Consider the following 17,907-nt stretch of genomic DNA (forward strand, 5'->3'; position numbering starts at 1 on the left):
GGATTTCTGTGCGAAACAACGAGGAAGACAAAGAGGAAGAACCTGGAACATCTGGCGAAGTCTTTGAGTTCACATCTTTACAGAGATATTTCTTTTATTCCAGGGTGAAGCCTAGGATACAGAGGCCCAGTGGAGCCAGTGCAGGTTCAACTGTGGACACAAGTATTTGGAGCTCACCAGTGCCCGACTTGGCTCCAACCTTAAGAAATGTGGTTGAAAAGGTTTTTTCCTCCTCTCTTAGACCATGGACAAGCACTTTGTCCAACAGAAGTTCTGGAAAACTGTCAGAGAGGGAGGATCTCAGCAGGGGTGAAAAATGTTGACCTCAATTATCAGCCTCAAAGTTTTCAAAAAGGACACTTCAGATTCATCAAACCCTTTTTATTGAAAAAGCCAGCAGCATGTGTGGCTTGATGACTTACGAGTTCAGCTGTTCACCTTAGTTTAAAGTGACTGTTACTGTTAACTGTTGACTGTTAAGTCAATCCAGTTACTTGAAAAAGACAGAAAAAAACACAACAAATAGATGAAGGGGGTGTTAAAGAGATGCAAAATCCTCACAAACATTTAAAACAACTACAAACAGGCAGCCATTACTACAAAGATTTGCCAAATTGGCCACGAAGAGATACTCGGTGAAAAATTCTACAAAGACACAAAACAATTAGAAAAATTATTAGTACGGTTCTATCAGTTCCTGGAGCCCGTGAAGGCATCACGGTCCAAGCTCCCTACCGGCAGGGGGCGACAACGAGCCTCGGGTCGACCGCAGCACCGCGGGCGCAGAGGAAGCGTGAACAGTGTGGTTGTTTGTCATGTGTCATACAACCTTCTCGCTGGTCAGCTGACCCATTCGCTTCGGCTCTAATGTTTACTTTCTTCGTTTAGCGCGTTTACCTGCGTTATTGTGAATGAATGCAGCGCTATGCTTCGCCCAGGAGAACCATGGTAGTCGTCAACTCGGTGCTGAAGCTGGTACAGAGGCAGACCTACACCTGTCTGTCCCACCGATACGGGCTCTACCTCTGCTTCGGGGGGATCGTCCTCATGATAGTTTCTGCCTTTCAGTTCGGAGAGGTGAGTGTTTCATTTTAGCTAACGTGGTTAGCTGTTCTCCGCAGAGGACGAGTGACTCGGGCTGAGCCTCGTTGTGTTGCAGCCAGCTATTAACTCACCAGATTTCACTCAAACAATCGGCTATTTAAAGAGATTTTCCTGCCAGTTACTCCGTGGTATCTTATATGCCTTTGATTCAAACATCACACCAATTTTTAGGATGCTCATGACAATTCGGCCTGATAATAACACAAAAAGTTGCACAAAAATTTCAAGAAAACATATGTCTACCTCACAGCCCTCTAATTCTAAGTTAAAGCAATTTATATTGCGCAATATTTGTAACTATAACCCCAAACCTTTATATATGCTCAGTAATTAGTACACATTTAACATACTGGCTCAAATTTAAAAGCAGTATCCCAAAAGGATCAGAAAATTATATTGTGCATTATGTGTGTGTCTGTGTGGGTCCAGCACAAATGAGAATTACAAGCCCCAAAGGAGTGTGTCATGAAATGTGTTCTCTCCGTACAGGTGGTGGTGGAGTGGAGTCGGGACCAGTATCATGTGCTGTTTGACTCCTACAGAGACAATGTGGGTGGAAAATCTTTCCAAAGCAGGTGAGAAAAATTGAACATTTTCAGTCCTAAAGGAGCTTTAAGGAGCCAGCTACAAGAAATGAATCATTGTGTCACTCCCTCATTTATACAAGTTTAGTACTGTGCATAGCTGACTATTTTTATCACTGTTGTTAGAGTCACAAGTGACAACTATAATTGGATGAGGTTCAAGAAGAAAAAAAAATCGTGTCGAATTTACAGTTATGAATGTGGAAAGTGTGCAAATGTTAGTTCACTGTAGGCAGAAAGCTTTAGCCCAGCCAAGCCTGCATGTATCCTTCCCTTTATGGGGAAATCTGAGAGAGATAGATGAGGTGTAGCCATGCATGAATAACAGCTAATTCAGACTTGCCAGAGGAAAGTGTGTGAGTGTGTGACATGTAGGGAATGAGGTCACAGTTCTGCAGTTTGAGCGCTGAGCCTTATGAGTGTTTGTCTTTGCAGGCTCTGTCTGCCCATGCCAATTGACGTGGTGTACACATGGGTGAACGGCACAGACACGGCTCTGCTGAAGGAACTGAAGGTGGTCAAAGAGCAACTGGAGGAGGAACAAAGAGCTCTGAGGTAGCTGCAGCTCCACTCTCTGCGCTTATGTCATGCTTCAGTGACAGTGTAGATTTAATGTGGGCTGTAACTAACTGCCATAAATTTTAACCTTCATTTTGCTGGATAACATACTGTCCTGCAGTACATGGCCAAGAGTAAACAAACCTGAGTGATTTTGCACCTGAATAAACTAAGCATTATCATTCACACTTACCATTTTCACTGACTGGCTTGTTCAGATGTTGCCCTAAAGGAAAAGGGAATCACAGGTCAAAGGTTGGAATAACTGAGGAGGAAGTTCCTATGTTTCAGTAGTCTCTGGACTTTTCTTCCTCTCTCAGACATTAGCGTGAAAATAATGTATTAAAATGAGGCACTTATTATGTTTATTTTCCTTTTGTATATTGTTTATTATAGTGTTGTTATTTTAGGTAGTATGTGAGAAAAATAATGTTGGTTAACTGGTTTGTCTCTCATACTGTAGGGAACGCCTGGGAAAAAACCAAAATGAGACAACTGAAGTGCCAAAGGACAGGTGGGTGTGAAGGCCACAACCTTATATCATGGTACAGAGAATTTTGTGTTGCTGTTTTGATATGTTTACACTCAGAAGCCAGTTATTTAGGTACACCCAGATAAAACTAGGCCACGTTCCTTATAAAGCGTTTCTTCATGGAAATAATATGGAAATATTCAGAGCTACTGGAGACTGTTTGTGCTGCTGGAGAACGGTTTTGTGTTATATTGAGAGTTTTTTTTATTGCTTCATCCACCCAGTTTATACAACTGAGGCTCCTAAATAACATCTGTCAGAATAATGCAATTTAATATAAGAATATATATATATTACAAAAAGGACAGGGAAAGACACTAGAAAAACAACTCTAGTGCGGTCCAGTTTGACACCACTGGTTTTTTGAGGTTGTTCTCAGACTTGTACACATTTTGAAACCCAGAGAAATGACATCTAAAGTCGCAATGGAACAGCACGGTGTGGAAACAGGAAGTTGAGGTGGGCTTCAGTACCAAAAGGTGTGAACTAAAAGAGGTCCAGATGTAACAATAAGCGACTGTTTAGAGTTGTTATAAATGCATTTGTGTGCAGCATGTTTTCTGAAAAGCAGCTGAATGTGGTGATAAAAGTAAATCTAATTTTAAAAGCATTTTCTGCCATCTCTTGTGAAATAAATGTGTTTTTGGAGAGAGTCATTTGACGTGCCTTCAGTGATGAACTCTAAAAAGCTCACACAGCTTTCTGAATCACAGTGAAGGGTTTGACTTTGGGGTAGATATTTCCTGTGCTGGTTTGCTAAACAGGCCCCTCTCTCACCTCATTCGTCCTCCTCTGTGAAGAATACATGTATAAGTTTAACCGCAGACACAAAGAAGCTGTTTGCTGAATGTGTGAACTTGACTAAGTTGCACTAACAGACATGCTTGTTAGTGCAAAACACATTAAAGGCAGTTGTCACTGAGGTAAGTGCACAAGAAGCCCATATGTTAATTGAAATACATCTTTTCTCTTTTCCTGTCCATTTATTTTCAGCGTTAAGCCAGAATGCCTGCTGTCCCACTGCATCATAGCGCCCATGCTGGTCCTGGACCCCTTTCTGCCAGCCAACGTTACGCTCAAAGAGCTCCCGTCACTCTCTCCCTCCTTTGCCACTGCCAAAGAGCTGCTGCTGATGAACAAACCCTTAAACCCATCCACCACCGTCTCTGTGGTCATCTTCCATTCGCAGGCTGACGGTAGAAACACACAAATGAAAGAAACACTTCAGACGGTTTATAAAATAAAGGAAGGGAATATAGCCAGGAAAGGCCATCATCACTGACAAATTATTAACAATGCCAAAAACGTTTGAAGTATGATTCATGAATAACCAGAAAATGAGTGTGAGAAATGTGGCAGAAAATTTGTGGCCGTTGATTATTTTCAGCAGCATTAGCACCTCTATATCAAATTTTGAGTACTGCTAATCATACGGAGCAGGTCTGTTGCAACACCTTGTTTCTACTAGTGTTGCTCATTCCTGTAGGTTACTCAAAAAGTTTCCAGTCACCTTGTTTCATAACCTCCACTCATGTTCTGTGCTTTAAACTGTTTCTACCTGTTGCTGATTCTTGCAGCTGATAAAGCCTTTACAGACACATCTCGAGAAGAGCAGAAATTCTCTGTGTCCAGATGTTACCTGGTGAGTTTATTTTAACTGTAGATGTCGAGCTATATGCAAGGCTGTCTGCTTTCATCATCAACAGACCCTCCTTACTCTTATGGTCAGAGAATGAAGATAATTGTCAAAAGGTGATTCAGTTGCCAAATGTGTCTGTGTGTTTTGCAGACAACAGATAAAGAGGCTCCAGGTCTAATTCGCATGCAGTCTCTGGCCTATCTGAGTGGCTTCCCGCCATCCTTCAAGGAAACAGAGCAACTGAGAGCGAAACTGCCCTCTGCCGTAACCAACAAGATCAAGCAGGTAAAACTGTCGCTTTATGATTTATCTTTGCAAACTCTTTGTTTGCAAGAAGCATCTTATTCAAAACGTGATTCATAGTTGAAATGGTTTTTGGTGTGATCATGGAGAAACGTGTTGATGTGTCGATAGAAATGTGTGTAGGTATGAAAATACCACAAAAAGCTCATACCAGGGACCTGAAACAGATATTTTAAATCAGTTTCAAGTGATCAGTGTACAGTAAACATTATTATTAATGTTATTGTTTAATTGACACAGAAAAAAGGCATTATTTCCCCCCAAAATTTGTCATCACAGTGACACTGCCTTGCCACCAGATGTCGCTCACAGAGCGTCCATTCTCAGTGCTGAAGGATGTTCTACATCACTATTAGAACAGACACATACCATATATTTGTTTGTGCCCAAATTAAAGTTTTGATCTTTTTATACATCATAGCATCTAAGAAAGGTCTAATCTAAATGTCACATCCTTATTGGAAAGGAGGTTACACTGTCCTGCTAAATCTTTTTCTATTTTAAACAGTTACGTTGTGATGTGGATAAAGGGGCCTCAGTTTAGCTCGGCAGCAGGCGGCTTGTGTATTTAATAATTTTCTCTAATCAGAAGTCTACTGTATATTTTCAGAGGGAGGAATGCCACTAACGAGCGTGGCTTACTCTGATATAATCAAAGAAAACAAAGCGCTGCAGCTGCAGTGACCCTGTCACACCAGCAGACATGTGGGATGAGCAGGAATCAACTCTTTGTCTTCTGATCATATAGTCACATGGCAGAAGTAATGGCTGACAAATTAGATAACATCTTTTGTAACTGCCTTTGTATATTCTGCTTGTATAACAAAGGTGGCATACAATGACATTATACAATCTTCTTAATCTTTAAGAAATTTACAGTCCGTGTACTTGCAATAGAATCTAATATTCAATTATATAAATATTATATAAATGTAAATACAGTGATTGGAGTTGGACTGCAGATCTGCATAAATACATAATTGGCATAAAACTACATTGTAATGGACTCCAGGCCACCCTTAGTGTTACTAGTTCCAGCTGTTTTTTTCTTCTTTTTTTCTCAAAATGTCTGTTGTAAAGAAAAAACATCTACAAATGTGATCCAATTGGGAACAATAAGTAAAGATGCTTTTCATTCCTATACCAGAATCCAATTTCCCTGCATTGCCTGTATTTGATTATTTTAATAGGTAGTAATACTGTGTGTAATACTGTGCCACAGTAGTACATCAGCTTGTCAGAACCTCATGGGAGTAAATCACTGCAACTTCATATGTGATGATGGGTAGTTTGCCGGTGTTTAACCCACATATCATCATCAAATCCAGTTGTCCCATCATTCCCTGCATTTGTCTCCAGGTTTGCCGCGGTGTAGTGTGTTGGGTCATGTGATAACAGCCAGCAGTATTCGGGCTGTAACATTAGCTGGCGGTGTGAGGGTTAACATAAGAACAACTGTTAGGAGCGGCGTGGTGCCAGCCAGCACGCTGAAAGGTCACCAGGGTTTTACTGACCTTCCCCTGCTTTCTTAGCTCATACCATCTCACACGTTTGTTTGTACCTGACTTTACCTGTTTGGAGACCAGCTTTGAAAGTGGAAAGTGGGACATGCTGGAGAGGGTGTTGCAGGACTAAAATAGTGGGAGTGGACATGATACTGGGACATGCGAAGACACAAGTCCAGGAAAGTGGATGGAAAGTGTTTGTGTGTCTGAGTATTTGGCTGTTAGGACTAGAGCAATTATAGTGACACAGGCCACCACACAATGCACAGTTTGGATTTCAAGGTGTTTCCTGGTGTCGCCGGGTCCTTTCTGTGAAAAGGGATGTTCCACATAGTGTGGGGGGAGAGGTCCAGCAGGGAGAAACAGCTGGTATTTATAGCTGGTGTTAGACTGAGTGCCATGGTGATGAAAGCTGCTCCACAACCCCGATCATCTGCCCATGCTGTCGCTGGTTCAGTCCTACCCCCGGTGTTTGTTTACAAGCCTGCTGATGTGTTTGTAGTAGTGTGTATTTTTGTGGTTAAGCTTCCATGCAGTGTTTCATCTGCAGATTCACATGATCATGAATCTGTGCTAAAAAGGATACCGTGTGTTAAAGAATGCGCCAACTTTATTTTTGTTCCACAAGATCATAGTTTGTTCTCCTTCCAGTTTAGGATTAATACATTTTGTTTTTCATTAAAGGTAAATAATCTTGTCACGAATGATTACCTTCAAACCTGCATCAGAGTAGGTTTTCCTGCTTTGTCTTATTGTTGTTTTCAAGTTGTCACCTCAGATTGTTGTACTGGATGGTCTGACCTGTCTGCTCAGCGGGTGACGCAGGGTGACGTCACCCTCTGTGCCACCCGCCAACCACACCTCAATCCACCTGCTCAGAAAGATCACTCAGCACTGGGTTAATAGGTTTACACAGTGTTGATCATTTCACCACTAATTACATCTTCTGATGCCTCTGTAGTGACAAGCTGAAGTTTATAATGTGTAACCTGGGATATGTTTATACTCTGGTGAGGAATAACTGGAGCTGCTGCCTGGAGGATTTGAAAGTTATCTGATTGACCCTCCAGTGTTTTTCTGTTTCAACATTAAATTTCACCTCCAGTATGTACACCACAAACCTGAGCAGCTCGTCTTTCTTGTCTCCCTGACACCTAGAGGTTTCTATTGCTGTTCTTCTGGAGAACTTTCTCCTTCAAATGAAATTGGAAGCTGTCGGATTAAAAGCGCTTAACTGTCAATTTGAAGGTCAGACTTGCTGTTGTGTGGTTTGGTAAATGTTAAACCCTGTGCCGATTTTTCAGAAGTGTTGTCACAAGTGAAAATAATGAGATGATTCTTAATCAAATAAAACTACTGTGGCACAAGTGGAAAAGTCATAAAGTCAGTGAACTGACACACTAATGATAATTTTACAGCGTTAGCTACCAACAAACTACTGGTCGTACCAGAATGAATAGACTTATAGCAGCAAAGCCCTGATAGTACTGACCTGAGTCAGGCTGTTTTTTTGTTGCTTATGAATTCAGCTTTTCATTTGTAAGAGTAAGTGTTCATTCTCCTTTTAAAAGTCTCTTGTGAGTCTTGCAGGTTTTTCTTAGATTTCACAACGTTAATTCGTGGGCTGGACCTCACAACATGCTCTTAAACACATTTAATGTCCTTATGTGTGATTGTCTTGCAGGCCTGATCTGAGCCCTGGTAACAGCTTGATTTGATTCCATCAATAGTTCTTAACCCCAAAACTTATTTAGTTTATATTTGAGAAGAATCATGACAAATACTGTTTCAAGGCAATTATTCAGCAAGTTTTGGAAGCGGTAAAATGATTTGAGTTTTAATTGTAACCAGGAGCAGAGTCAAGGCAAAGCATGGGTTCATGTGAGAGGTTTGGGTTCAGTGCTGGATGATAGAGGGAGGAGGAGTGGGTCCTGTCCCAGGAAGCTTAGAGAGATGAGAGGCTGGACAGATGGTTTGAAATGAGCAAAGTCAGACGGGTCCCTCACATGCATCACATAATCACACACACACACACACACACACACACGAAACAATCCTACCATGGCTCACATACACAGAGAGCCATCACAGATGACATCACAGAATTTTCCGAACTCTCACCTCTTTAAACATACTCACACATTCGAGGCTGACCACCACATGCCTCCAAACAAGCATCATAGCTGATTTGATTTGACTTTTATAGCTCAGGGCCTATGTAGTTAGAACTCACACTACTTTCATTCCTATCATTTTCATGCCTACTCGGTCATCTCAACCTTTCAGAAGTCCTTCTGTGATGGCTGGAAGGTCTCTGCTACTCTGCTGACACTGTAGCTAGGCCTGCGACTTCAGCTCTGAGACATTTGTCTTCAGGAGTTTCCCACAGGGGGACTCCACATATTTTACCTTTAGAGCTTGGAAAAAATGTTGAACAAGTGGCACTCTGTAAAATATTCGTTTGCCTGAGCATGTTAGTGAATAAAGGTCAGGACAATTTTTGACCCCTGCTAACATCCATTTTGATAATACTGATGAAATGAATACTTATTCTATTTGTCTGTCAGTTTGAGTTGTACTCAGAGGCCAGCATCGCCCTGCTCCACCTGAAAACCCCACAGGATTTCACTGATCTCACGCAGCAGGCTAAAAAGAACCTGACGCTGGATGGAAATGAGTTAACCATCAGCCCTGGCTATTTGTTCTGGGATTTGACCGCCATCTCACAGGTATGACTGGCCTTTCCCTTTCCAAAAGTAATGAAGGCCACTTATAGAGCTTTTATTTTTTAAACAGCCAAGATGTGTCAGTAGAGCTGAAACACATTTAACTGTTGTCATCTATCCAGATGTATCATACTCCTAGAATTTCTGTTTTTCCTCACCAGTCCAAGCAGGATGAAGATGTTTCAGCCAGCAGGTTTGAGGACAACGAGGAGCTCCGCTACTCACTGCGCTCAGTGGAGAGACATGCTCCCTGGGTGCGACACATCTTCATCGTCACTAATGGTCAGATTCCCTCCTGGCTCAACCTGGATAACCCCAGAGTCACTGTTGTCACACATCAGGTAAAAATTAACCTTTAGCTTCTCCCATAATGCTTTCTCTCCTCTTTAGTAGGGTCAGCATTAAATGCTTTAACCTCTAGGAACAAAATCCTACACATATAACGTGTAGGCCCACATGTCATAATGTGACACAACATGAAAGCCCAAAAAAGACAAGGCTAACAATGGCAACAATGTGGTAAAAATAACTTTTCAAGTATGTTCTTCACAAGACAGTCATAGCACTTATAAGTTTGGTGAACTGTAACTCCACCCATGTTGTCTATAGACTTGAATGCCTCTGCGGCTGTTACTATATAGACTAGACTAAAAGTAGAATGAGGGATAGGGTAACAGAACGCTGCTGTGCTATTTATAGAGGGAATCCAGCTCATCCTATGGCCAGGCATCATCTAGCAGCCCAGCACAGCAGTGACTCCACTTTGGCAAATACAGGCATGGAAGCCATAGCTTTGGACATCAGAGGTGGTGATAGAGTCAGATGCCTACAGCAGCATGAGGCATGCTCAACTTACAGCCTCAAAGCCACAAGTTAGCCAGACCCTAATGAAGAACTTCACACCTCCCCTTTCTTCTAGCCGATACAGTATATTCATGCTATATTATTCTAAGTATTGTTAATCGAGTATTAAGTACTTTCATAAACTACTTCAAATGTATGAGTTTGGAACATTTAGGAATTTCATGTTGCTGATATACCCTGAGCCAGGAAAAGCGGGTATAGAAAATGGATGGATGGATGGATGGATGGATGTTGCTGATATAGGTTTGTTTATTTTTTATTGCATTAGCACGTATTTATTAAAGGCCTTTTATTTTTAATCATCTACTTGAGTGGCTGGATTTTCATTTGTTTTACGCCATACTGCACCCACTTGTTAGAGCATATTGTTTCCTTTTTAAAATACATCTTTTCCCAAGCTTGTGGAGGATCTTCTGTTTGAAATGTTTTTATTCTTAAGCCCTGTATGGTTTGGAAATTATATCTTTAAAACATTATTTAACTCTATATAAAATGTTTTCCTTAACTTGCAGGATATTTTCCTGAACTACAGTCACCTCCCCACCTTCAGCTCCCCTGCAATAGAGACCCACATCCACCGCATCCCAGGGCTCTCCCAAAAGTTTATTTACCTCAATGATGACGTGATGTTTGGCAAAGATGTCTGGCCAGACGACTTCTACAGCCACTCTAAAGGACAGAAGGTGGGAAAGCTCAGCCAAGACATGTAAAATTGTCCAATGCACAAGATAATGAGCTCAACTCATCCTTCAGTCCTTTCTTACCTCACTTCTCCACAGGTGTACCTCACCTGGCCTGTTCCCAACTGTGCTGAGGGCTGCCCAGGATCCTGGATCAAAGATGGCTACTGTGACAAAGCTTGCAACAACTCTGCTTGTGACTGGGATGGAGGAGACTGCCTGGGTAAAGACACCACTGCCATGTCTTCTCTATAAATGAGCTCACTTTTGTCATTCCTGTCAAATATATTATTCCCTCTCTCTGCAGGTGCAGCTGGGAACAGTCGGTTTATTGCAGGGGTCGGTGGTGGTGGAGCTGGTGGAGCTAATGGACCGGTGTGGCAGTTTGCAGGTGGTGTGGGAGGTATGGGCGGGATGTCGTATTGTAATCAAGGCTGTGCCAACTCCTGGTTAGCTGACAAGTTCTGTGACCAAGCCTGCAATGTACTTTCCTGTGGCTTTGACGTGGGCGACTGTGGCCAAGGTGAGTTTAAAATAAATACATACACGTAACTATTCCTCTTAGCCAAAGCTCTTTTATAACAATAACAGAAACTGCCAGTGGTCAGTGTCAGGTTAAATATAAGTCTGACATTCCTCATTTTTTTAATTCTCATGCAGTTTTATAAAAAGACCAAAACCTACATTGAATGTAAAGACGTGTTCTCTTTAGATTTATGGTTAATAACATAAATCTAGGAACTCACCAGCTTTATTCTTAGCCATATATTAATTTCTGTTGTAGAGCACTTTGGTGAGCTGCACCGTGTGACCTTGCTGAAGAACCAGAGCCTTTACACTCTCCCAGTGGGGGAGGTCAAACCATATTTCAGCTTTGCCGGACTGGCTCGCAGAGTCTCTGAGGCACAGGTCAGTGACAGCCAGGTGGTTCGCCACACCTCCGTTGCCAACAAGTGGAAAACCATTCATCTGCTGCTTTATCCTGGCCACAACGCCACCCAGGTCCAGTACAACCTCACTTTCCAGAGAGAAGATGACACAGAATTTACAATGAGCTTAACCATAGCTGTCGACACTCGTGAGATTCCTCAGACTAACGTGTCACAGTCTGTGAGCAAAGACACAGGTAAAGAGCCAAAGCCAACCCCGACTCTTGAGCCAGTGTTCCCTTTCTCAGATATTCCTGAAGATAGACAGGGTCCTAAGATCCAGAAGATGAAGCCTGGGGAACCTCAGGTTGTCATAGAGGTTCCTTCAGTGAATGTGTCACTTTTACCAGCTGCTGTTCGCACTGAGCTTCAGATGCTGGAGGAGAAGCTTCTGATTGGTGATATTACTATCAGGGGTTATAACCTCACTAAGGCTGAACTCCTAAAACCTTACAAGGCACTGTCCCAAAAGCAGCTGGTCATTGATTCCCAGCCAGGTAATGAGGGTGCCGCCAAGGCCCATGGAAAGCCTTATAAAGACTTAGAGGGAGAGCAGCTTGAAGGAAAACTGCCTGTGGAAGAGAAAGCTGGAAATGCAATTCACAAAAATCTGAACTCACAAGACAAACCTGTCACTCTCATCCCTGTACATATTAACGAGCATAAGACAGAGTTTGGCACACCAAAACCTTACCCTCTGAATGCTGCTATAGAGAGGCCTATGACTTCCAAACTGCTAGACAGCATTTCCAAAATCCGGAAATCTGAGGGCCAGGTGGAGCCACCCGGTGCTCCAGAGGGAGCTCCAGTGGGGAGAAAACTCCAGCACTTCATCTCCTCAGATAGAGGCTTCCTTCCATGGGAGAGGAGGAAGTACTTTCAGGACCTACTTGAAGTAAGTAGGGCCTGCAAATTGGACTTTTAACCTTTAATCCTGCTTTTTAACCTGCTTAAATATAGTTTCCTTTTCCTGTGGTGACTCTGTAGGAAGAGGAGCGTCTGCAGAAAGAGCTGATGTATGAGACTGATGGTGCTGCCATGGGGCGAAGGTTGCAGGACACTTTTGCTGATTCGCTGCGTTATGTCAACAAGCTGCTCAACAGCCAGTTTGGTTTCACATCCCGCAAGGTCCCTGCACACATGCCCCACATGATTGACCGTCTCATCATGCAGGAGCTCCAGGACACGTAAGGGACATTGTCTTATGTCTTTGAATAGAGTTTTATATAAACCCCAAGCTGCTGCATGTGAAGCTGCTCTGTGCTCTTTTCTTCAGATTCCCAGAGGAGTTTGACAAAACATCAGCCCATCGTGTGCGTCACTCAGAGGACATGCAGTTCGCCTTTTCATACTTCTACTTCCTGATGAGTGCTCAGCAACAGCTCAACGTCTCCGAGGTGTTTGATGAGATCGACACCGATCATTCGGGTGTCCTGTCAGACCGTGAGATTCGAACTCTTGCCACAAGGATCCACGAGCTGCCACTCAGCCTCCAGGTCAGATATGTCTCCTCTCCCCAACATACGGCTTTGAGACATGCTAGATAATTATAATACTAGAGTTCTTGCAGGATTTCAAGAACTTTTTTTTTTTTCTCTGTTGAATCTCATAGGACCTGACAGGTCTGGAGCAGATGTTGATAAACTGCTCTAAGACTCTACCGACTAACTTGACCCAGCTCCATTTGGTGAACCCCACTCAGGAGGCCTACTATGACCCTAGCATGGTGAGGTGTACTTTAAATTCCTTAGAAAAATAGAAATTATAAATTGAGGTTTTTTGGTACTAGTAAGGCTGAGATTCTGTATTTTCTTAATCCACAGCCTCCTGTAACAAAAGGCCTCGTTCTCCACTGTAAGCCCATCACAGAACGCATCCACAAAGCCTTTCGAGACCAGAACAAGTACAAGTAAGTACCATTAGTCTGGCAAAGCCTGAAAGATATTCTTCCTGTATGGTTCTATTTTTCCTACTGCTAACATGGCACTGGTTGGACAGGTTTGAGATCATGGGAGAGGAGGAGATAGCTTTCAAGATGGTGCGCACCAATGTGTCCCATGTGGTCGGCCAGTTAGATGACATTAGGAAGAATCCAAGGTGGGGAGAACTCTTCTTCTTCATACATCCCTCTACATCTTTGCCACACCAGCTGTGAAACTGTACTGATATCTGTCTTCTCACCAAACTCCAACAGGAAGTTCATCTGTCTGAATGATAACATCGACCACAGCCATAAGGACGCTGCCACAGTCAAAGCTGTGCTGAGAGACTTCTATGAGTCCATGTTCCCGCTGCCATCCCAGTTTGAGCTGCCAAGAGAGTATCGCAACAGGTTCCTGCATATGGAGGAGCTCCAGGAATGGTAGGGTATAAAGTGTAGAGAAATGCTTAATTAGTTGTGGTCATTGAAAGGGTTTCAGGTTTGTTGCTACGGAGACTGTAGCTAATATTAGCTATGTAGCAGCATCGCTCTGGGGGTGTCAGTATTGGTCGGCTGGTCCATCACTTTGCTCCACGTTTTAAACACGTTTCTACCTGCTAAATATCAGCATGTTAGCATTGTCACTGTGAGGATGTTAACATGCTTGTGTTAGCTCACACAGCGAGGTGCAGACCAGTGCAGGTCTGAAAGCCAATCAGTCAAATGTAATATATGTCACATGACTCATCTCCAGTGCACCATGCTTTATTTACCAAACATTTGAAGCTATCTTGCCCTCATCAAGGTAAGATATAGGTTTTATTTTTTCCTCACAGAGCTGCTAGATTAAACAGTTTTTACTATCTGTCAGTGCAACTTTAGAGTTTGTAGCTGTCACCGCATGAGTTGAGTGCTGCCAGGTTGGAGCAGTCAGAGTCACTCAGGGGCTGCAGAGAGTTTTTGTCAGGGATCTGCTCCACTATTGGAGCTGGAGAACTCAAGCCTCTCATGGAGGCTTTAAAATTAAACCAAGCTGCTTCGGATCAGTCGGCAGCTGTAAAATCCTTGCTAGATCATCACGCAGCTGATCCTCTCGTCTCCTCCCCTGTATTTCCAGCTCTCCTTCTGTGTCTGAGGCAGTAAAATCACAGGCAGATGGTGTTGGGTGATGCCACCTTGTCACCCTGTTGCCCTTCTGCCCCCTACATATTGCATGCTTCCTTCTTGTCACATCAGATGACAGCTAGTCTGTCTGTCCTTGTTTTTCACTAGATTAAGTAGTATAGATGTTATTTCTGCCTCTGTTTGCATGGTAACAAATGATGAGGTTTAATTTAAAACAAAGTGAAATGTGTTTTTTCCCCAGGCGGGTGTATCGGGACAAGCTGAAGTTCTGGACACACTGTGTCCTGGTGACGCTCGTCGTCTTCACCGTCCTGTCCTTCTTTGCTGAGCAGGTTAGTGTGTCCACCTCAGGCCCCACAGAGTTTATTTACAGATAAACACAGGACATACACTCAGACACCTCTTGTTTTCCATGATTAACGCTTGAGCTATGATTGAGGCCGTCTCTACCGAAATTTCACTGCGAGGTGCATCCGTCTCATGTGTCGAGTTAGTATCACCAGCTCAGCCAGGCCCTCGCTTTATAGAGCTGAAAGACCTCCAGCAGCCCTCTGTGAAAGAAGAGACATGTCTGTTTATTGACTAGGATCACATGTTCTTGTATTTTCAATACTTTAACATTCTGTGTTGCCAAATAATTATTTATTATTTACCTGGAAGTTTCCAGACTTAAATCAGGATCATCATCTTTGACAATTCCCAGTGTGTTTCTACCAATTTGGTACTGAAAGCAGATTAAAACAAATGCCAGGAATTGTGTAACAAATTCTGCTGGACTCAGGTTTGACATTGAGCTGTTGATAAGCACTTCACTAATCCAAAGGTTTCCAGTTTCTCCTCAGCGAAGCTAAAGAAAGGTTAACAGTTGCAGCGACCTTAGTAGAATTTTCCCCACAGCAGCCCATGGGACCAGTGTTCCCACTGAGGAATGAGTCTCGCTGCTCTGTGTCTGTCACTGTGCACAGACTTTTGATGTGCTTTTGGCAGAAGATGCTGCCTGTTATTAAGAAATATGAGTCAGCTTCACACTGTTTAGACGAGAGTGATCCAAAGGGCCTTCACTCTTCAGAGAGAGGTGATTTTAAAGTACCTTACTGCTCTGCTCCTAAGATTATTTGATTTCTTGGGTTACAAAAGGAAACTTGAAAGTCTTGAAAGGAACAGTTATACATTTTGGGAAATAGCTGCTCTGGCTCTATCTGGTGGTGGCAAAATGAATGAATTTATGAACACCTTTTATTTGCTTCATCTGTGTAAAAACAACAGATATGTGTTAGTTGGCAACTTTTCTGTTGCTGGTAGACTGATTTTGTTACCTCTGGACAGTCTGTATTCAAAGCTAAGCTAACCTGTTGCTGCCTGCAGCTTCATATTGAACAGACAGTTTAGAGGGTGTTTTAAAATCTCATCTCTAACTCTCCACCACAGTGGATTATTGGTTGTGTAAAACCCCACCCTCCTCCTGCAAAACAGACGACACAAGGCTTGTTTGTCTTTTCTTAGTTACGTGCAGTTTCTAATTACGCTGTTTCCTGCAGCTGATTCTGCTAAAGCGAAAGCTGTTCCCCAGACGCAGAGTGAACAGGGACAGCAACCCTGAGCGGGTGTGAAAGGAGAAGACTTCCCTCTTCTTCTCCTTTCTGCACTTCACCCTCCACCCCTCCTCGCCTGCTCAGCAGAGAGGACAATAGAGGATTCTGACCTGGGGACTGGGTGGAAACTGAATCTGAAGGTCCTCAGGGCTTGTGTTGCATCAGCACCGATGAGGGATAAATAGATGCAGTGAGATGGCGATGAAACATTTTTCAGAAGATGAAGGATGGGGCTGGCCGAGGAAAGGAATTAAAGCCAGAAAGAAGAAGCCAGGGAATCTTTTTTATCTCCACTGAGGGCCACCCAAGACTTCTCATACAAGCCGTAAACAAAACATTCCCTTCACACTGTGCCACCCTTCTGTCGTCCTGTCCTCTCCACGACACTGATTGATATGCTGTTTAACTGTGAAACACTTGAGCAGCATGTCAGGTCTCATGGTGTTTGTGTGCATCAAATCCACAGATTGTCATACTAAAGTTGAATCAGTTAATCTTTAGAAAGTGATCTGCAACTATTTCAATGTGATTAATCAGTTGAGTATTCAATCAAAAATGCCAAATGTTTACTCATACTAATTTGTTTTCTGCTTTTCTCTTTTTTTTTATCATCCTAAATATGTTGATGTTACTTTTTGTTAAGAAATTGTCACGTTTTTTAGAAAAAGTATTAATTGGGAAGATAATCCCCAGATAAACTGATAATTGGGGTTGCGTTTATCTTTTACTCCTTGAGCTTCATTTTAAGGAAATGGGGGGTAAATTATTTATATTGATGAATAGGAATCATTAATTTAGGTTTTGTCTGTTATAGCTGTGTGGTATTTAAGAAAAAGAAAACTTGAAGTGCCTTTTTGTTCATTCCTTTTTGTTTGAACATTTTTTTTTTTTTTTTTTTTTTTTTAAATGCTTTGTTCTAAGTATTGGCCAGTCCACGTCACACCCCTATCTAGTGATTTCTGATGACAATGAATGGGATGTAGGATAATATGATTTTCATTCTTAACACTCTACAAATGTAATTGTCAGAGGTACATGTGATATTACAGAGTTCATAGACACCTGTGTGTGTGTCCCTGTGGGACTCAACAGGCTCGCTACTGTCTGAAATTCAGACCCGTCAGTATATTCTGTAACTTATATCGATTGTATTATTGTGACAGTGAACCCAGTAACTGATGTTCCTGATTTTAATGCTGCAGAATGTAAACAGTCTTATAAAATCCTCATCAGCTGTTCAAAAATCCTTTCCTCCGAATGGAATTCATTATAAGGGCAAAAATGGAGCTACTACTGGATACTGTCAGTATTTTGCTGCTGCTCTTTTAGTCATACATATTTTGTCAGCAGGAAAAGCAGGCGACACAATGAGTCACGTATTTGAAAATAGCATTTCCTCAGATGGCATCAGTTTCAGTGGTTCGTCTGACTGAAATAAAAATGTGAATTTGTTTAGTCACCTTGGTGTTTCTGTCATTACAGTGACCAAGGTAACTAAACACTTACAGGAAGTGCATTTTTGAAGTATTTTGACTTTCCATTTTTTGGTACTTTATACTTCTGTTCTACCACATGCTGAAGGTTAATGTACTTTTTATTCCACAACCTTTGTAGTTAGCAGTAATACAAACTAACTCCAGCTCAACCAGCTACAACGATAAAATACTATTTACACACTGAAGACTCAGTTATAATGTAATATAGCAATAAATCAGTCACAGGACTGTTTTCTGCAGAAAAGGTACTTTTGATAGTTGCAGTAGTTTCCTGAAAAACTGTACTTTTGTAAGATTTTAAATGCAGGATAGTTATTTGGCGTATTTACATTCATTGATATTTCACTAT

At 42.2% G+C, this 17,907-nt stretch overlaps 1 protein-coding gene across 1 annotated transcript; it reads left to right on the forward strand.

The window, feature by feature from the left end:
• The first annotated feature begins 915 nt into the window (after window positions 1-915).
• On the forward strand, window positions 916-17,900 carry gnptab (N-acetylglucosamine-1-phosphate transferase subunits alpha and beta). The gene is made up of 21 exons (XM_026327274.2): window positions 916-1,077; window positions 1,594-1,679; window positions 2,124-2,243; window positions 2,710-2,760; window positions 3,772-3,974; window positions 4,356-4,420; window positions 4,568-4,702; window positions 8,793-8,954; window positions 9,113-9,292; window positions 10,328-10,498; window positions 10,595-10,718; window positions 10,803-11,018; window positions 11,280-12,319; window positions 12,412-12,611; window positions 12,701-12,920; window positions 13,037-13,150; window positions 13,248-13,333; window positions 13,423-13,521; window positions 13,619-13,786; window positions 14,712-14,802; window positions 16,009-17,900. Exons 1-21 carry the CDS (start codon window positions 916-918, stop codon window positions 16,078-16,080), a joined length of 3,765 nt encoding a protein of 1,254 aa, XP_026183059.1. The 3' UTR covers window positions 16,081-17,900.
• Window positions 17,901-17,907: the final 7 nt, after the last annotated feature.

This window comes from Mastacembelus armatus, chromosome 23 (assembly GCF_900324485.2).
Source record: "Mastacembelus armatus chromosome 23, fMasArm1.2, whole genome shotgun sequence".
Classification (NCBI taxonomy): Eukaryota; Metazoa; Chordata; class Actinopteri; order Synbranchiformes; family Mastacembelidae; genus Mastacembelus; species Mastacembelus armatus.

Coding starts and splice junctions, on each gene's coding strand:
- gnptab (XM_026327274.2), top strand. CDS start 916: ATGCAGCGCTATGCTTCGCCCAGGAGAACCATGGTAGTCGTCAACTCG. Junction 4,703..8,792: donor TAACCAACAAGATCAAGCAG/GTAAAACTGTCG, acceptor TTTGTCTGTCAG/TTTGAGTTGTACTCAGAGGC. Junction 10,499..10,594: donor GCCACTCTAAAGGACAGAAG/GTGGGAAAGCTC, acceptor ACTTCTCCACAG/GTGTACCTCACCTGGCCTGT.